This window comes from Betta splendens, chromosome 9 (genome assembly GCF_900634795.4).
Source record: "Betta splendens chromosome 9, fBetSpl5.4, whole genome shotgun sequence".
Taxonomy (NCBI): Eukaryota; Metazoa; Chordata; class Actinopteri; order Anabantiformes; family Osphronemidae; genus Betta; species Betta splendens.
In genome coordinates, this window is record NC_040889.2 from 15730550 (window position 1) to 15752021 (window position 21472).

General features: G+C 47.5%; 1 protein-coding gene across 1 annotated transcript in view; it reads left to right on the forward strand.

Moving 5' to 3' along the window:
• The window catches only part of galnt9 (polypeptide N-acetylgalactosaminyltransferase 9), a 56728-nt gene extending 44439 nt beyond the window's left edge, over nt 1-12289 (forward strand). Inside the window, exons 7-11 of the mRNA XM_029161483.3 lie at nt 4896-5081; nt 6419-6556; nt 7877-7972; nt 11098-11265; nt 11342-12289. Of these exons, the coding sequence (XP_029017316.1) occupies nt 4896-5081; nt 6419-6556; nt 7877-7972; nt 11098-11265; nt 11342-11488 (735 nt within the window). The 3' untranslated portion in view covers nt 11489-12289. The remainder of the gene's footprint in view (nt 1-4895; nt 5082-6418; nt 6557-7876; nt 7973-11097; nt 11266-11341) is intronic.
• Nucleotides 12290-21472: the final 9183 nt, after the last annotated feature.

Here is a 21472-nt window from a genome sequence, read left to right on the forward strand (position 1 = left end):
TGGCCCATGATGATGCAGATGATGTTGCAGTGGTTTTACACACCCACAGGAGGAAATTGGTTGCTTGAATCCAGAGCTTTGTGTACTGTATGAGTTGTTTTATTGATTACACCGTGTAATGGTGCTAATGAAAACCTGTTTGCTGCTATTATTAGCTTTTATGGCCGATGTTTTCTGTAGCCTCGTGGAGCTCATCATACAAATGGTTCGGCCGCAATTAACTAACTACATGTACAGAGACAATTAAATTAAATTAGCAATTACATTACCACTTCAGTACATCAAAGAGCTGTGTGTTAAGTGCTTCCTCCTAATGATGCACGCTGCACTTTTATGAAGGGTCGCTGCCAAATGGACTTTACTGAAACGCAGTCCTGAGGACCTGTGTGTAGGATGTCATAACAGGCAGACGATTGGGATACTGGAATATCTGATCATGATTGTACAGCAACACGTCGCTCCCCTTTAAAGCTATATCAGTTGCATATGCTTGCTTTTTATTGGACGTGTGTTATTGCGTTTGACACAGCCTGCAGGACAAAGTCATGAACCACACACAAGATGTGCAGAGCACCAAATGATCAGATCAGTGGTTCTCTCGTACAGTTCGCGTTGAAAAAGGTCACGGACTCAGACACCGCTGACTCCCTGCAGATGTCTTGTATCAGCAAATGAACTTGTCACACAGGTTAGAACTGAAAATCTGCACACTCCACCATGTAGGGAAATTGTTAACGGACTTTGTGAATCGATATTCTCTCCACAAAATTGGTAACAAGCCCAGAATTGCGTGAACATTCATGTATGTTTATCTTATAGTCCTGTAATGTCTACATGTTACTCTACTGTTTTCCACAGAGGAGCATTATTGCTCAAAGTGGGCTTGTGTGTTCAGTCCAGTACAGTTTGAGGTCCGTTATAGGATTTTGTACTTAAATGATGTTCAGGAAGCACATAACTGCATCCGAGGATACAAAGACAGCAAAGCTGAACTCCATACGAAGGAGCCCATACATTTGGCTCCCAGACAGCATCCCAGACGCTGCCTCCTCCTAGAGGTAAACAGAGCTTAACGTGTAAGCAGGAAGCTGCAGCAGCTCGGCCTAATCGGCATCACTATCTATTCTGAAAGCTGGAACCCGCTGGAGGAGATGGCAGAGCGGCTGGTTTCCATAGCAACCAAATTGCAAATAATATTGGCCTTGTTGAATGTCGTATTTAATAGTTTTTTGTAGTTTACTCAGTGTGTAATTTCTAACACACCATGTAGTGAGATATAATCAAAGCTAAATTATGCTTATTGAGATGATTACAGTTGACCCGCCCATCACTGTTGTCAGCTGCTACAGTGGCAATGATGTGCAGCGGAGTCTCTCTCTGGCAGACATTAAAGGAAACAAATTGCACTTGATCCTGGACCACTGTGTATTTTTAACAATATGAAGAATTTAAATCAATATAATTTCCCTCCATGGCTGACGATAGATGTTCAACAACACCACATTAAAAACACTTTGTTGCAGAGATGCTGTATCGCTGCCCGGTCCAGATCCTTGTTACTGTAGCTCCTGAGTTCTCTGACCTTCTGGAAATGGTGGTTGAGAAAATATTGATCTTCCATTTGCTTTTACTGCTGCCGCTGTGCTAATTGCAATTACACATATACACATTTTCAATTACCCATGAGTGCTCCATGTGCAAGTCCAACGGGCAGTTAACACACAGAGAGGCTCAGGCACGTGCGCGCACCATCGATTCAAAACAGGAAACCTAGATAAAGGAGCGGCATCACACAGAGCCTGCTGCGTTACCAAAGGTGACGGGTGACGTCCCCAGGGACTCCAGACTTACCATTAAATTGGCATTTCACCTCCGGTGCAGTCAGAGAAATGCAGCAGTGATGAAGCCTATAGTGGAAAAGAAGCGCTTTTCATGAGCGGCAGCAAAGCAGGTAAAGTTCACTCCAAAGTACTAATGGATTTTTCGGGCCGGGGTCACTATGGATCATCAGCAGTGAAGATGAGAGGTCAGGCGATCAATAGATGTGTTTAAAGCTGAGGGTCAGTGCTGAGAACTACTCCAGCACAGCGGGGACGGGAAGGCGATGAGGATGAGACGGACCAACGGAGAGGCGCCTGCATGTCTTTATTAATGTACAATTACGCACACATTTGCAGAGACGTTCAAATGATGATCACTGGGACTTGGGTAAATGTTTGATAGTGAGACCATATGGCTCCCAACTACAAACATGTTGCCTGCTCGCAGGAGCGCAGGTTGGCGCAGCTCGCTCCGGTGAGTTGATTTGTTGTTTTACTATACCAACAAATGCTTGGCTTCTCCAAGCACAGCAGGCGACCAAATGCAAATGGAGCCCGGATCCTTCTAATAGTGTTGTGTGGTAATTTAGGCCCATTTACCTAACGCGGTAGAAACGGCGTGCTCCAGCTAGGACTGTTTAAAAGTAGTGTGTTCTCTTAATGGAGCATCCAAACAGTCTTCACCTCTCAATAATGTAGTAGTGTGTGCGTGCGTGCGTGCGTGCGTGCGTGCGTGCGTGCGTGCGTGCGTGCGTGCGTGCGTGCGTGTGTGGCTTTGGGTTCAGACAGCAGTTAATGGATCAGTACATCTGTTTCGCACTGTGGCGATCATCATTAATAAGCGCTGGGTGGTGCAGTGTCTGCCGTTTGTGCAGCTGGAGGGACATTACCATATGCTGTGGCATTCCGATGACATCGCCAGCACCCGGCTACCCGGCCAGCTTCCCGCCGCGCGCCGTGGCTTAGCCCATTTGCATACTGTATATGAATGAGGAAGGGTTTTGAAATTCAGATCTGCTGCTGCCCTCGGAGAAATGGCTGTTTTACTGGCATGTGACTGCCTGCCACTGGTCTCTGCAGTCAGTGTGTTGGTTGAGTGTCACAACAGCCTGCATTCAATCAATACATCTTTGCTGTGATTGATGCTCGTTCCAAGGTGACGTGTGTTTGCCGCCTGGTTTTATACGGTGTACCGCCACTCGCCTCCCGTCACACGCACAGCACTAATGGTGTGAGGGCTTCACTGGCTGTCAGAGGTGACTCCTGTTCTTCTGGGTCATCAAGTCACGGAACCATTCATCACAAACGTCTGGACTTACTTGGGCAGGAAATAATGGACTGCAGCATCTTCAGTACCTGCATCGTCAACACGCGTGAAAATAAAGACTGCTCAGTAGAGAATTAGTCAGGTTGCTTGTTTCTTATGAAGCTTGGTTTCAAGCATCCTCTCACATTGGTCATCTTTTAGTTCTGTGCGCTGCAGTAAGTCGTCACCCATTTGTGTGTCCATACATCTGTATATTTTCTGTTTAAGAAAGCCCACTTAAAACACAATGAACTTGTATTACTGAGGAGACGTAATTAACATTAGTTTGTGGTATTATTCAAACATATTTCTCATTAAATATATTATTAATGTAGTAAACACATTTTTGATTATGTATAATTTTTCATGCTTTGCGATTTGCAACGCAATTAGACCTTCTTGAGGACTTGACATGCAGCGTCTCGCAACAGAATTTCCACGTGTACAGTAGTTTATTGGATAAGAATGACTCCAACTGATCATTTTTGTTTTATTTTGTAGTTTTGTAGTTAACACACAAGTACACACAAATTTGAAGCTGAGAAGTGAACTAGATACAGTTCTTCAGGTGTTCAGGTCTAGTCATATTAGCTGTATGACTGTAAATATGATACATTTCTAGTCTTAGAAATTCTTCATGCTGTATTTTTTTACTCTTTTATCTCTACTGTCCTGCTGCAGCGTGGAAATGTTCCCACTGTGACACAAATAAAGGTTTATGTGATGAGGCCCAGTGTTCCTTTCAGCAGACGCCTTAGCACGTGTAGCTGTGTGGTGATTGGTCTGTGGTAAACTAATAATAATGACTCCAAATTAACAACTGCTGCAAATTAAAAGTGAAATCCATGTGTCATTAGGGGCTGTCAGTCCGACCATCTGCTCATAACAACTAATTACTGCACATACTACTTTGAAAAGATGCACTAGAATGTTGAGCCACAAAGCATCAGTTAGTTTATGAAGTCAGTGAGATGATTCAAATAAATGAATGGACATTAAAACAAAGCCACTTTTATTACGAAGCACCCGCATAAAATTAAAACACATCAAGAGGTGATCGGTGTCATTGTCACTGTAGCTTCCACTCCCTGATCCTCCTCTGCTTCATTCTCCTCGTCGCTTCCTCTTTGTGCTGTCAACCTAAAGGCAGTCACAGCTAAACAGGGAAATTGTGATCTACAGTAATATGGATTTGTGTCATTTCGACCTCGCGCTCTCAGGTAACGTTCCTGATGACAAAGAAAAAAACACTTCTTTTAACAGGCTTCTCCCATAAAGTCAGACATCTCAGCTGAAGCTGCATGTCATTTAATACAATTATACCTTTATTACTATTAATTTTGAAAGGATGTCTGCCAATCCCAGGGCCTCCCACACACACACACATACACACACACAGAAACAACCACTCAGAAAGTACTTAACTTGACAGCGGACGTTATGCAAATATTATTTGACGATCGTTATGGTCTGACACACACTTCTAAGGGGGAGGCCTAGGTTTTTTTTTAGGCTTTTTTAAATAAAATATGAGGATTTTTGTGAAACAGGTCAAAGGTCAAGGTCACTGTGACCTCGCATCCATCCTGTTGTTACCTTGTGTACACCTCATCGTGGCCTTGAGGGAATTTCTTTAAAACCAAGCCCAGAAATCTTGACTCATGACTCATTATCTGCATCTGATCCAACTCTTCATTTCTGAGTGCTGAGAGTTCACTTCCTGCTGCCACCGTTTGATTGAATCGGGTTCTGTCTTCCTCACTGTCCAGGTGTGGCAGTGTGGAGGGAGTATGGAGGTCCTGCCATGTGCCAGAGTGGCCCACATCGAGCGCACCAAGAAGCCCTACAACAACGACATAGATTACTACGCCAAGCGCAACGCGCTGAGGGCCGCTGAGGTGTGGATGGATGAATACAAATCCCACGTCTACATGGCCTGGAACATTCCCATGAACGTAAGTTTAGCTCCGCCTTGGATCGCTCCCTCGGCCCCCGAACTCCGTTTGGCTCTTTTCTTCTGCCTCCTCTTTCTCTCACTTGCTCATTCCGACGCGCAGCCCCGGTCTTGGGAGACGCTCGTCGATGGAAATTCTAAATTCAGATTTCATCCCATCTGACCTTCACACTGGCAGCAGAGCAAAGTCAGAGCGAGGAGACGGCGCAGCCTCTCGGCGAACGGGCGAGAGCGGAGCCCCAAATGAAGCAGAGTAGCCTCCTTTCTAATCAGTCTGTTTTCATACGCGCTGGCTTAATTACTTTCAAGAGTCTTTTGAGGTCGGGTCCAAAATAATAAACAGCTACTTTCATTAATAAAGAGTTTAATGTTGAATTCTAATTGCCTCTCCCGCTGAGTAGAACGAGGTGATAGCCAGTGAAGGGCGTTAGTGGGAGTCCTAGAACTCTGTCCGGAGCAACACGCCGCTACAGAGGTCAGGGGTCATCAGTGCATGTACATGCGAGAAGTAGCGGAAGGTGGCGGCTGTTGTTTGCACAGGATGGAGGAGGTGCCGGCGCCAACTTTGACTAAGTAGCCAATCAGGCAACATCCCTTCTCCTCTGTAATTACGAGCGCAGTGGCACGGCGCATTATTACCCCAGCTGTCCCGTGGAGCAGACTTATTGTGTGTACAGTACAAAGACCTAACGCTACCATTATTCCATCTACCTCCCTCCCTCCTCACACAATCACGTTCTCCTGATTCTTGTTATTGGGTCTCCGCTGGTTGTACAATTACTTTGGTGGAGGAGGGCTGCGTGACTCACCACAGGCCCGCCCCCAGGTCCAAAAACCACCACAAACACCTTACTGGCTCCTCGAAACCAAGAAGGGGCTGTTTTCAACCTGTATTCTGCATTAACACAGGTTGAGAGCAAACTGCCAAACTGTGGCCACGTTGTTGTGAGGAGCGTTATTGGGTCGTGATGATGCAGGTCAGCTGATCTAACTCAGACTTTACAGGATGCGCTGCATGTTTGCATTCTGTGTGCGTGCACCAGGATTAGGTGTCACCTACAGTGTCAGAGTCCAAATCCACCTCCTTAATGCAGCCGTGGCCGTGAGGGCTCATAATTTAGCATCTGGTTAGAATTTACACAGCACAGACTAGGTTTAATGAAAGTCTAGTGACTTTCCCACATGACTTCCGCTGATCTTGTAACTAAATGATTGATACGCCGCCTGTGCTCCTCTTCCGTCTCTGCAGCATCTACTCACCCTCACGCGGTTCTAGAGTAAAGTGCCCGCCGGCGCGAGAGCGTTTCATTGTCTTTGTTTGTTCCCACCTGCTGACAGAACCCCGGGGTGGATTTCGGGGATGTCTCAGAGCGCCTGGCCTTGAGGAAGAGGCTGCAGTGCCGGAGCTTCCGCTGGTACCTGGAACACGTCTACCCGGAGATGCGGATCTACAACAACACCATTACGTACGGCGAGGTGAGCGGGACTCTCGCTGACGGCCTGCGTAATGCTGCGTGTTGGTGCTCGCCATCATTATACAGTAGTTCCGTTACAGATATGTGATAAAAAGCGGGTGAAGAGAGAGAAAGTTACTTCCAAAGATGAATGACTTGTGTCAACACAACAACTGACCGCTAGCTGGGAAGCAGAGACTGTGCTCAGCTGATCACAGACATCAAAGCAGTGACAGGCTCATACTGTACTTTATGTTAATACCAATTCATTCTGTAGCCAGTCGGAGGTTCAGGTATCTTGTTGCTATAGCGATTCAGCATCACCATGCAGGATTAGATGCCGTTTCTTTTTTAATGAGCTTTAATTAACCCCTTATTAGTTTTCCATTCCCACTTGATGGTGGTGGGCTTGGCTGCTCACTCCGCACAGTGGGGGAAGAAAGGAGATTATGACAGGTTGAAGCATTAAATTCACCGACTCCATGAGGAGGTTCGTGGAAGTGCCCCATATTTTTCAACAAAAAATATGAATAAAATAAAATCAATCATCTCTGCAAATGCAATGTCACAATGCATCAGAATTAACCTCATGATCATCAGCTTTACTCCAGAAATGCATTTCGGCTGCCGCCCGTCGCGGCTCTGGCAGGCAGCTAATGGATTCCTCAGAGTGGCAGCTACACTTAAGTGGAACTATTTCAGATCCGCCGCTGAAGAACGGCTGCCTCGCGCCACCGCGCACAGCGGCAGAAGACGGTCCCGTCTGTCACTGGGCATCGGCCCCGCGGTCAGACGCGCTGACCGGAGCGGCCCGGTGGAACCGCTCTGACGGCGGCGCGTGATAGATATGTCACAGCCCGGAAGCGAGGGCGGACACGTTCAAATCGCACGGAACCGGATCTCACGCTCGGCGCACACCGCCATCTGGGGGTCCGGGCCGAGCTGGGACCAGTCATGCCAGGATGATACCCCACCACGCCACCACCTGCTCAGGCGCTGCGACGGGGGCCCGACAGAGGCTATTGCGCTGTCCCGTTTAATCGACTGGAGAATTTCTACAGTACATGAACTGCGGGTCAAATCCGTGGCAACCGCTCCGCTCAAGAATCTGACCGGCTAAAGATCTGGATACTGCACTTTCATGTGATCATTCTAATGTAGTCATTTCCCCCCCGGAGCTCCTTACGTGGGTTAGACGCTGTCCTTCACACTGACATCATCCATCATCATCGTCATCATCGTCGGTTGTGCGACTGGAAGTCTTTGAAATGTCTTTAGCAGCATCAACCATTAATCGTGTGTCTGCCTCCCATTAATTCATCGACGTCCTGTGTTGCCGCAGGTGAGGAACAGCAAGGCCAGCGGCTACTGCCTGGACCAGGGCTCGGAGGACGACGACAAAGCCATCCTCTACCCCTGCCACGGCATGTCCTCCCAGGTCAGAGCGCACGCAGCCCACGCATTTCAACACTTGACTGCTTCTCTTTGAGCCCAGCAGACGTCAGGTCTCTCCCAATGCTGCAAACGCTGCTTTAAAATACAGAGGGTGTAAATGTACCAGGACCGTGCTTCTGTTATATTTACACGCATTTAAGAGGTTTTATGGTTAAATAATATTGAGCTGCTACATTGGCTGTGTCTACTTCAGGGGAAATACGGGAAAACTAGGTCAGTCTCAGGTTATTCACGCCCGTTGTTACGTAAATAAAACAAAAATGAAGCTTCAGCCTTTAGATCAACAGATGCCACAGCAAACGAGGCTGATGCTTCGCGTTCATTTAGTTCCTCTTGTCAGGTAAAAGTCAAACACAGGCTCATTCCAGAGACCGGCGTCTCGCCGCTCCGTCCTCCTCCCGTCTGCGCCTCGCGCCGGTGACTGACGTGTTTACTGTTTGTCGCGTGACGGGGCGGCGGCTCCGCGGCCTCCCGCCTCCCCTCCCGCCTCCCCTCCCGCTGTGAGCGCTCGCTGGCCTCCCGTGATGTAAAGCCTCACTTGCGCCTGATCCCTGGGGGGAAACAAACAAATGGAGATGAATTTTTGTGTCTTTGTACCATTAGATTACACTGATGACCGACATTACCGCGCCGGCCGAATTCAATTTCCTGGGACAGTGTGATTTCGCATTCCTTTTTACCGTGACTCCTTGTACTTACGAAAAAATAGAAGTACCCTGAATAAATCTTCATTGTGCTCCTGAGAAGTGAGTCTCTCTCTGCCTGCTCCCCCAGAGGAGATATAAATTAAGGCTAATGCTCCATCTTTGCCCAATAGTACAATGCAGAGAGCGAAGGAGGAGGACAGCCTGAATCACTGCTCCATTCACATCCACCGGACGGAGGTACTTTTATTTTTATTTTTTTTTTTGCCGTTCGGTTTTAAGCCGTTCATCTCACAGAGGCTGCAGCACCGTAGCCGACTTCATGGGATGCGCTGTGCTAATAGGCAGCCTCTGCAGCAGTTATGCTAATGTGGCCCCTTTAATTCCGGTGACGCGCAGCAGGAGTCACGTGCGCTCGCTCCGGCGCAGAGGCCCCGTTAAAGTCCTAATCTGCGGCCGAAGCCGCGCGGCCGCTTCCTGGTGCAGCGACGTACCGGGAAGAGGTCCGTGTAGATCGCACCCCGGGTGCAACGTTCACGCGCTCTGTCTCATATTCCCGTTGTCACAGCGTCGCGCGATTAATGAGCTAATTAAGGAACTTGTGATTAGCTCGACCTCCAAAGTGACTGCAAAACTTTTACGATGGCATCGAGGCAATGGAGCGTCTAATGTTGTGCGCGAGGCGCGGGTTAATTGTCCTGGCTGAATCATTTCCTTATGGTAATTATTTGTTATGGCCCCGTTTTGAACGTGTTACTGTGCCAGACTGAGCTGTAAACAGGTATTAGTGGGGATTATTGGGTTTTTTTCCTTGTGACCAGTCGCGGTTTACATCATCTAAATCAGATTTGCAAATGAGCCCAAATAAACCGAGGCAGCAAGACAACATTCCATTATGTTTCCCCATCGAGCAACCTGAGATAATGACCTTTATCCTGCACCTTGTGTTTGGACTGTTCGCCCCATTATGCGCCTCAGATTAGTTTGTGTTCGTGTCAGATGTTCCCCGTTTTAAAGCGATATTCTTATCAGCAGCTCCGACTCCGCGAACCTTGAGAGACGCACAAAGCGATGCGTCATTGTTTTCCTACTTGTTCCGAGTGTCTCTTCGGGGCAGAACATTTGATTAAAAAACCACCTGCATTCGCTCTTCTCTCAAGGAGCAGCTCCCACACAGACCATTTACCGCATCGCCACCTTCTTCATGCGTGTTCCAAAATCACCCCGCTCAGATCAGGGATTTGTAGATGCTGAAATTGATTTACTGACGCACTGGAACCGGGACTGACCAACGCGATACTAGACGGTTTATACCGTGAAATGTGAGGATTAAAGAGATTATTTTAGAGGTTTGTAGACGTCAAACACACACACACACACACACACACACACACACACACACACACGCGCGCGCGCGCGCATGCCCTCAAAGCAGGACTGCTGTCATGTAGTAATGAAGACTTCCCTGGCTTTGGCATCTCATTTTTCCCTCCCATAAATAATAAATGCTATCTCTACTGTATCCTTACGTAACGGATACGCGTTGTCACAGATCCTTTCATGTGCAGGATTAAACCGTAAGGGATCAAGTTTGGTTTGGGAAAAAACACTCCGGCATTAACAATAAGCAGTAGGCTGTGGTTTCTGGGCAGGGCTGGATGCTGCGAGGTTGAAGAATAAGTTCATACTTTTAAATCTACAATACATACAATAACGACTCTGTGTTGTTGGTCTCGCTTCCACGGAAGTCTCCATTGCTCAACTAGAAAGCCAATTAGGGCCAGCGAAGCCGGCGCATTAAATGAAAATGATGTGATAGCCGGCAGAAAGCTCCTTACTGCAGCTGAGCCTGCATGAAGCTGCTTCACGCGTGGCGCTGGGTGGAGCTCACAGCAGATGATGAAACAGGACTCCCAGTTTGTCCCGTGACAGTGGGTGTGATTCAACACGTGGCCTGTGGGAGGCGCTGGTCCAGGGACTACACCACAGGTGACTGGGCATTAACTGGAACAGTTGTCAATCGTCTGCATCTGCATCTGCACCACTCTGTTTGTAGCCTCTGTCGGGCAGCGTCCTGCTTAAATTGGAAGAATCTGCACAAACCAGGAAACCCTGACACATTCCTGCAGTGAGCTTTGGTGGATGCTGTGCTTTTCCTTTCTACTTTTTGCAAATGTGGCTGCATTATCTGCTTTTTAGGTCATTGTTGTTTTGTTCACGTGATAGTGATGATACTGAAGTAGAGATAAAGGCATTGTTAGATGCAGTAGTTTGCCATCCAGCGCTTCCTATCCAGCCTCGCTGCTTCTTTGTGGGCTGAATGAGCCCCTTGAATTTTCACACTGGAGCACATTTTTACGGATGTTGCTCTCTAACAGCTTGAGTGTTTTTCTTGTTGTTGTTGTCGAAGCTGCGGTCGCTGGTAGAGTAGCACTGTGACCCCTTGTTTATCTCCGTGTTCCAGCTCGCCCGCTACTCCACCGAGGGCCTCCTCCAGCTCGGGCCCCTGGGGTCCACCACTTTCCTGCCCGACACAAAATGCCTCATAGACGACGGCAGAGGACGCACCCCCAGCCTGAAAAAGTGTGAGGCCGTTTCAAGGATCTCCCAGAGGCTTTGGGACTTCACCCAGGTAAAAAGGAACCGCATCACATCAGTTCATGTCAAGTTGTGTAGACCTGCTGACCTGTACTGTCCCTTCGCCGCAGAATGGTCCCATCATCAGCAGGGACACGGGTCGGTGCCTGGAGGTGGAGATGTCCAAAGATGCCAACTTTGGCCTCCGGCTGGTGGTCCAGAGGTGCTCCGGACAAAAGTGGATGATACGAAACTGGATTAAACATCCCAGGCACTGAAGCCGGAGGACAGAGAGACAGTTTGGACAGCGTTTGGGGTTGGATCCAGCTGTTCAGAGGAAGGCGGGGACCGGTGGCGCCCCGGTGGGGCTCCTCTCACCACAGACTGCTCCGGGAACCGAGCTTCCCCCCGGGTCGCAGAGCTTTCTGCTTTCCACCACCCACTCGTACAGAAGGACACGACGCTCTCATGCCGCGCTGAGCCTCACCGTCGGACTCGGCATCAGGCTGTGGGCACAGAGCGGAGCCGAGCATCGAGGCGCCTGAGTGCTGCCGCCGCGGCGCTTCACAAACCTTCGAATTCTTGTAATTCTCTCGTTTCTATTGTAAAACTACTAGACTTTGAAGATGACAACCAGTGTGTGTGCGTGTCTGTTTTTTCCCCGAGTGCATCTGAGCAATCAGCAAAATGTAATCGCCATCCGTTTCCACGTGGACGTGAACATTTGGGGTCATTGGGGAAACCTGCTGTGGCCGTGTTTTACGGTGGTGGGACGTGAAACGCGGCCGGCGCCGCCTGACGAGCAGCCGCCCCACACAAACCACTGCACCTCTTGGTTTCGTTGGACTGCACCGCTCGCTGTGGACAGGAGCAATCACGTGCCTTTGTTTCCTCATTCTTCTGCTTCTTCTGACCAGGGAATGTCAGTCCCGAAAGCATGTACAAAGTTATTTGAAAGGTATTAATATATAACAATGTATAAAACAGTCTACTGATAGTAATATATTGTAAAAAAAAAGTTCAAAACTGATTTCCGTCCTCTGATTACAATTAGAATAATAAAATCATTTTTATGATGAGCTGCTTCTCCGCCTTTGTCTCTTCTGTTCTTATTGTCTCCTCCTGCTCCTCCTTCGCTGTGTCCTACATAAAAGTGGACATTTTTGCTATTATAAAGCCAGTGGCTGCAACAACAGCCGTGCGATCGCTCGTCTTTTGTTGTGCTTGCACTTACAAGCCTCCATCAGGTTCCCGGCCCTTCTACTGTAATCGTTTTATTCCTCCCACTGAACAATAGGTCTTCAGAAAGCACAGAAAGCTTTCAAATTATTACACCGGCCGAGGACCTGCTTTACTTTCTCCCCTTTTTCTCGCGTCCAGCAAGGACATCACCGCGCGTGGAGAAAGTGTCCACGCGTTTCATGCTCGTGCAGGTGACACATGTGGACCAGAACGACGGGTAGCAAATTTATTTCCCCTCACGCCAGAATGCAAACGTGAAAAGTCCCTGTTGCTGCATGTAGCCAAGCGCCAGCCTCAATATTCCAAAAGCCCGTTTTAATTTGGGTTCCGGCTGGTTTAACCTGGGAGATTGCCTCCGCTCGCCACCACATCATGCTTCTCTGCCTCTAATCATTTCATATGAGCAATGCATCAGTGGTGTGTCCTCTAAACCCAGAACAGCCTTCCTAATGTGATATCTTATTCTGGGGTCAGACAAGGTTTACAAAACACAGCGCCGCAGTGCAACAGTCTCATGGTCCATTGTGCTGAAATGAGCTGAAATGGGGAATTATTACTGTCGCAACATGCGTTTCCACCAGTTCAACACATGCAGGATAAACTGAGCTCACCTCAGGTGAATGGATCCCGGAGACTAGTTGTAGCTGCGCCTGGTTAAATGAAGGGGTTAAATGTCTTACATGTGTATTGTGTTACTCTTGTATATGTATAGAATGTGTGAGTCTCTGTCCCTGATCTCGTTGCAGGCGGCGAAAGGGAGGTTTAGTCTGCATTAAAGGTTTCATTTTCCCCCACGAGTGGCTGACAGGGTGACACTGAGTGATAGGCCGGTGCAGGGGTGGGGGTGAGGGGTAAGTGACAGGGAGACGGGGGCTGGGGGAGTTGGATGGACAAGGACACTGCGTCCATCTTTCAAGCTTGGGATCCTCGTTCTCTCTCATTGTAATGCTGACAATACTCTTTTTACTCCTGGGCCACAGCCAAGAGGGAGAGGGGACTTCATTATTCAGACAGCTCTGTGTGTGTGTGTGTGTGTGTGTGTGTGTGTGTGTGTGTGTGTGTGTGTGTGTGTGTGTGTGTGTGTGTGTGTGTGTGTGTGGGTTGGGGTTGGGGTGATTGCTTTCAGCGCCATCAGACAGAGGCAGCATCCTGTCATCCTGTTAGCCCAAACTAATGCTAACTCCCTGGACCGACACACACAGTGCTGTACAGAGTGTTGAGAGCTACAGTATGAGGCCTCCAGGAGAAGAATCACACGTTTCTTTATCTGCAGATGAACAGACAGCAATTACAGCCCTGTCTGGAAAGCAACTAGTCCCGGACACGTAGCCACGAACGAAAAGTAAAAGAAGTTTTAAAAAGGAGGACCTGTCTACCCTTAATTTTTTTTTTAACATCCCACTTGCACAGATATTCCATATTCCCACACGGCGACTGATCCCTGAAAATGATGAAAGTGACAGCTCTGAGATCATAGAAGGTGGATGGATTAGCCACAGCTGCTGCTGTTCATCTGTTGTCAAATGGACAAAACTTTGTGTGGGCTTTTAAACCCGCACTGATCCCACCGCTAACCGCACACCTGTTGTTGAAAGCTAACGGCGCCATCAAACACCCCGTCGAGCAGTTTATTGCTTTGTCTCCGTGCGTCTCTCTTTAGCTGCGCGGTGCAATTTCCTAATCAACAATAATTGCTTTATTCTGTCAATACTCAGAAAGGCGACGGAGATTTCAGTCAGTTATGCTGTACAAGCCGAAGGGATGAGAGGAGCGAGGAGCGGGTACATGACTGAACAGCTTGTGGATCTTATAATGAGATCTCCAGAGATGAGCAGCACAGTAGCTGCAAGACACAATTAGGCCCAGCGCTGCTCTGCCTCCAAGACAGGAGAGTATAGGTGTGTGTGTGTGTATGTGTGTGTGTGTGTGTGTGTGTACACAAATGATGACCTATTCGCTCTGAATGGACCAAATGATTACTTGACTTCCAACATATTTTCATGTATTTTGTGTTGCTCATAATTTACAGCATATACTGACCGTTGAACATTCTGTAACTAGTCACATCACGGTCTCCATCCAGAACAACCTCCAGACTAGTTTATACATTTAAGGAGTCCCTCAGCAAGGGCCGGCCCATTGATTCGAACCGCAGCAGCCCCACAGTTTGAGCTTCGGGGCGAGAGCGAGCCCCAGAGCTCAAACTGGCCCAACTGAAGAGGAAACTGCTTCAGGGTCAAAACAGCCGCTGGAAACCAATAAGGTCTGCAGATGCCTTTGGGCAATGATTAACCAAATAAAAGTAGAAACAGGTTTTACTAATTAATGAACTCATATTTATTCCTACAAGTGAATCAATTTGAATAAATATGAATCTAACTTTGCTGTGGTCCAGTTGTAGGTTAGTGTCAGATACATGACATTTACCAAAAAGACGGCAGCAAAATAAAGGCACAGAATTTCCACCGGCGCTGGTGGAGCCTGTTCCCCAGCTCAGGTCCCTGGCATGAAAGTCTGATGTGTGGGGAGTTTGTATTCCACTATGAATTCAGATTCACCTGGCTGCATAAATATAAAGTCTGCAGCACAGTATCGATCGGCAATTATTCCCCGTTTCTGGCATCAACACAAACACACTGACAGCTTCACACATTTACAGCCCGGCAGCCCCAGTGTGATGCCGCCCGCCTTCGCGGGGCCGTGTAAAGCAGCCGCATGAATCATAAGATCAAAAGCACAAGGCTAATTGGAAAAGCAGAATAGAAAAGCAAGTGTGCGGCTAGATTGTAAACGTGTAGCCGTTAAATAACTCGTAGAGTAATAAAATATAAATCTCTCCGGCTGCTGAAAGCAGAAGAACAGCGCTGAAGGGTTACTTTGAAATCAATGTGTTTCTTATGGTCAACCTAAAACTACAGTGGTCAATCATTTTTGTTCATAAATAATGGATAAAATTAAATAATGGCTATGGTGGGTACTAAATTCTAGCGGTCCCCTCAGCTCAGTTCCACTCTCATTAGTTTTGTTATTCAGCTTTTGTGTTAAAAAGGTCAAACAGCTGGACTGTGCACTGCCTGCCAACACAATGGAACCAGTACACGGACCACAAAACAGCTTAAAGAGTGAATACTGACTTCATTCCTTATAATGTCAGTCTTTCTGCAAAAGAAAGAAAAAAGCGTAAGTGCATCTTTCAATACGAGCAGGATTCTGTGAATTTTTCAGCATTTTTTAAGCAAGAACCAGCGCCTGAATCTTGACTATTCGGTTTCTGATAAACCCATTTGTGCGTTTGTTTGCGTTCACTGTGACTCCTGTTTGTTTTAACTGGCGGTGTTGTCTTGTGTAGATTTGCACAAATCCTATTATATATCATCTGTTACTCTCCATTTCAGAGCTGTGAGCAGCGACTGTGACAGAAACATAATCCGCTCTTTATTCCGAGGTTTGTATAATACGTGGTTGTGGGAAAGAGCTCGCGGAGCCGAGCGCATTTCCGCGTCCGTAAACGCGCACGCGCTCACGCCGCCGCCCCGGACGCGGCGCCCAAAGGGCTCCGTGCTAATAGGCTCCATCAAGGTCAGCCTGTCTTCTAGCTGCTCCCACAGCCCTGTGTTCTCTCCTCAGCGCAGACGGGGATGACTTTAATGGCGCTGTGTCCCGAAGCAGCGCAGTGGCTTGGCAGCATTTGGGGTTATTTGCCACAGTAAGGCTCCCTCACCCTCCGCAGCCTAAAGTCTCTCACAGCGGGTTTATGAATAATGAACCGAGGTCACGTTAAGGTCAGTCCACGTCCCTGGAAACGCGTCCCGATCGATGAGTTCCTCCCTGTTGCGAGCTCGGGACAATATTTTAATTCGCCTGATGTGCAATTCATGTCTAGTGCAGGAGTTTTGCTTTGATGTGGAAGAAAAAGCACAGCAGGGGTTTGCAGTGATGAATAAACAGTCCAATGATCGACATTAGTATTCGTGTCAAAGGCAGAATGTTGTTCTGTTTGTCTGGTCTTAACGCACACGATCTCGTCTCCGGCCTTCAGTAAATGGTGCCGTGGATGGAATTCCCACAAATCAGGAAAGACTCAAAGTCCTCATGTCGTTCTAAATGCAGTACAGTTACTGCATGCGTCCTCCTCCACAGAATCCTTTAAGGCGCTTTAAGGCGTTTCACAGAACTCTCCTACAGCTCGTCCGGTTTGAATATCCAGTCCTCAAACAGCTGCTTCCACTCAGGTCAGTCACCGGCTCACTGGGAGCAGGTTCCACCGTTCAGGCCACAGGCCGGTCTGAAACCCGTCTGAGCTCAACAGACTTGCTGTCTGACACTGACATCATTATTGAGTAAATGATGTGTGTTGGAAGGATTAAACGCTTTTATCAGGAGGATGCAGCCTATAAGAGCTACTCATCCCACACATGAACATGTGCTCATTATATATGACAATTAGAAAAATTAAGTGTCAGATAATTAATAGAATTACATACGTAGCAGAAGGCAGCACACGGCAGCCGTCTTTATTACACCCAAATCAATTTACAAGCTGAAAATAGCAGGGGGGCTTTCTCCACCCATCCCATTAACCTGCGGTCCTTTCAGCCAATCAGCGCGTTGTTTACATCCGTGGCCCTGCCCACCGATCCCATCACTTCACATAGGTCGATTGTCAGCAAAAAAAACAAAAAAACTAGCGACGCAGGTCAGGCTGAGGTGGTGCGACGATGGAGGTATCTAATTGAATTGTCACCATAGCTCTGCTCTGCCACACCGGTACTGCCTTTTCATTGGCTGCTCTCCAGGCCTTTAATAACACGGCTGAATGGAGTCCATCTCATCATACAGTGGAGCAGGAGGTAAGGGGACGTTCAGACAACCATGCACCCGGGTCTGCAGCAGTCTGAGAGAAGAGAAGTGGCTGCAGCTGACCCACACAATTTGACCTTTTATGACCCGTCCTCCTGTAGGAGAACGTTTAATCTTGACGATTTCTCACCTCTAATCAGTGTGTAAGACCACGTGGGCTAATGTCAGCACACCCAGTGCTGTTCACAGGCAAAGTATTAGTAAGATTTCATTTAAAGATAGTTCTAATTCTGCAGTTTGTCTGCACATCAGCTTCAAATCTCAGGTCTGTTATTAAAATGAATAGAACCACGGGTCTTAAACAGCCCAACATTCAAAATACGCAACCTGTGTGTATAGTTATTACTTTTTTTATATTTATTAGGAAGTAGGAAGTAAACAGTAGTAAACAACATAACATAAAAACAAATATTCCACCAGCTGAGGTTGAGACCTGTGACCGTGTCAACATGTATTGGCCCCAAACGTTGACCATATGACTAACCCTGTGTTAAAGCAGGGGAAGGAGGACGTGCCGAGTTCATCCAGGAATGTTTATAAATCCAAATATGCAGCGAAACAAGGAGGAAAATAGCAATGCAAATGTCAATCCTCTCCAGGATACTTGAAGCTTTGTTTAAATGCCAATCAGAGATTGGCTGAGGAGAAAATGGAAATGAGAGCTTAGAGGACAACTCTCAACAGATGTGACTCATCTCAGATGTGAATTTAGAATATTTATTCAAATATTCACTCTTGCAGCTTCCCGACGCATTGTTTGCAACTCTTAGAGGAGCACGGGCTCCGGTGTGATGGCGCGTGCGGTGTTTAGCATTATTAAATAAATAAATGGTCGCTGTGTGTCACTTTACAGTGTTATAGGCACGGTATTGATTTAACCTGCAGGTTGCTTTCATTTGCAAGTGACTGTCCTGCCCGGACGTGATGCACTCACTCCTGCCTCTCCACTGGCCTCTGAATACAAATGAGCCTCCTTTTATCTGTCTAAATAATCAGCCGCGTCTGCCGCGATGCAGGCAGCTGCTGATGCCCTTGACGGGAGACGCTCGCACCGCAAACACACGCCACGAGGGGAGTCCTTGACTCTGCGGACAAGGGCGTTCGCTGTACTGTACAGGCCTCGTGAAAGCCAACTTTTCATGCTTTGGAGAAGCGTCTGGGGGAAGCGAGGCGAGCTGAGAGCGAGGCAGTCGGTCCCGAGGTCGCCCCCGGGAGAGAAGGAGCCCTTTATCTCCTGGATCGCTGTGATAACCTTTGCAATCAGTCAGTGAAATACATTACTCGCTACCTCCCAGATGGAAAATCAACAATTAATCTGATCCAGATGATGATTATCATCATCAGGAAGGATATCGCCACCCGAACAGAGCGGAGGAGTGAAACATACCAATTTATTACCTGCCCTTTCTGGAGGAAAAATATGTGAAGGACGCGCTGAACCAAAAGAATTGCGACAAAAGTGCTCGTGAGAAATGAGGGACTGTCAAAGCACATCAGCTTTTAGTGTTTCTGGCCCCTATGAAATGGTCGCCTTCTAGAAATAGTCTCTGCCGGCGCAAGGTAGAGGGAAAAATACGCAGCACTTTGTTTTAGGCTTCGCATTCACTGTATGACACATGAGCTGTGAGCCTTGAACTGTAATAGAGTTCACACAGCGGAGCAACGACGCTGTTGGTGAGTCACAGCAGCATCACATTAGCTCGGAAACCTCGGCCCACGACGCTTCCTCTGTGGCCCGGGCCCAAGTTTACAGCTGTACAACAATACTGCAAGTTCCCAATGAACCTCAACATCAACGCTTAAATGGACTGTTTTGCTCTGTAGCGCTGCAAGCAAAGGCACCGCATTCAGTCGCACTGAGCCGTTCATCCAAATGCGTTCAGATGGGTTTTATGTAGATTTATTGGTTCTTCTATGTATTTTAGACAGTGTACTGAAGTGAGAATAAACTTGATATTTGCTGAAGACAGTCTTCATTTCGCATATGACCTTTTACATATGAACACAGATGTACTGTAACACACTCAACCCATCCTCCACATCTACACACACTGATTAACTGCATTATTAGTATTATTATTTATTTGGAGAGACATTGGCAATCTAACACAATCACACATGATCAGAAACACTGTAACACACACAAGCCTCTGTCAGCAGCCGTCGTTTATCAGGACATGTCCAACTGTGTGTTTGGGAGTTTTTGTTGTTTATCATCTCATGTTTAAAAGTGTTTGTCCCATTAACATTTTAGTATTTATATATTTTTGTGCTTCTTTTATCTGGCTGTAATGTGGTTCTAATTCTTAGAGGAGATATTTTGCACTCATGTTGCAGTTAAACGGTTTTTATACAGACGTCCAACACTATCAGAACACAAATCGTTTCATAGAATTCAATGATTCAATCTTTGAACGTTATTTGTGCTGATATTGGAGTTTGTTTTTTATCTAATGATAATCACTTTTTTTTCTAATAAAACGGCCTCATTGCATTTACATTTGAAGGCCTTATTTCCCTCACTAATGGGACTCCTGCTTCTCCCGTCGGAGCGGTGGAGAGGCCACGCGGCCACGCTGCCCAGTCAGTGGTGATTTATGGTTTGTTTGTTTCACGAGACACAAAAGCGCAGCCTTTGATACCCACAAACCATCGCGGTGCCCGGTGCTCTTGCTTCAAATTGATTCTCTTCTGTATTTGCTTTGGAAAATGCACTTTCCCGATCTCGACGATCAATTGCTTTTCACTTGTGGTCTTCAGGCAAAATGAAAAGAAAAAAGCATAAATGCATGAGGGTAAAAAAAAAACAGGACCGTGCGGAGTCATATTTCCAGTGAATTAGTAATTTCCTATGAGTGGAACCAGGTAACGTTAAAGAATGTAATAACGGGTGGTGATGTGTAGATGAATACTAGCTCAGGTTTATTATATTCAGTTTTGGTCTGTGTGGAATATTCAGATGAAAGTGCTACATGTACGTAAGCAGTTACATACAGTTTGTGAATATCTAGATGCACATGCCCTTCATCTTTTGTTCCCACTAAGGTCTCTTGCAAATTTCAATTTGAGCTTTGAGGGTGAGCGAGCCGTGTGATTAAATCACTTCCTGTGTGGGCTCGTGACGCTCTAATTGCTGCGTTCGCGTCCGCGACCGTATACTCTCAGAAAGGCCACCGTCGGAAACGTGACGACGGCGCGTTCAGGTTTCATTGTATGGTGAGTTTTAAAAAATGCGTGCGCAGTAGAACCTTTGCCTCTTGTGCTCAGCCAATCACGCGGGAGCAGATGGAGGCAGCCCAGATTCGCTGCATAAATCACAGCTGTATCTGGCGCCGCTGACTGATGCGTCCTAGCTGGACTGAATTGGAAAGCGGCCACAGAGCCTCCTCGGCCTGTTGTGACGCCGCGTGGATCCAACGGGTGAAGCAGAAATCAGGATAAACCAAGCAGCAGAGAGCAGCGTCCACTGCCCCCTCACCTGTCGCTCTCACACGTTGCCTCTCATCAGCCAAGATGCTGATTAAAAGTGCATTTTCACGACTGTCATTGAGCATTTCAAGCTCCACGCGCTGCGTTGGAGCGAGATGGACGCGTCTTCGGGGGCTCTGACATTCAGATTTCTCCGCGCGCCGACTCCTCGCACCCTCGGTGCAGCTTGACACCGTGAAAACACACAACTCGACAGCTTCATACGCTGGTGGCTGCAAATAGCTGCGAGGGATGAATGTTAATACGTGGACGCGGCGTAACGTGACACTGATAAATCACGCGGTGGATGTGCGCCCGCTGCTGCTGCAGCTGCTCTGTCCTACATTCTAATAAGGGCGCCTGAAAACAGCACCACGGACAAAGATCGGCGGTAAACTTGGATTTCGCGTCTTCTTCGGGTTCCTTTTGCTGTCTCGCGCTTTCAAGGTCGATCAGCAGACGCCAACGCGGCAGCGTGGTGGCGTGGAGTCCCCTCCAGCAGCATTTTAACACTGAGGCCAATTCCTTTGTCTTTGCAGACGACCAAAACCAATCCGAGACAGCAGAACAACTTTTATTTGCAGACAGAAAGTAGTTTGGTTTTTTTGCAACAACTGCATCAGGTTTTTACCCAGTGACATCATCAAACTTGGATCTTGTCCTACACTGTGACAATGACCCCTCAGTGCCAT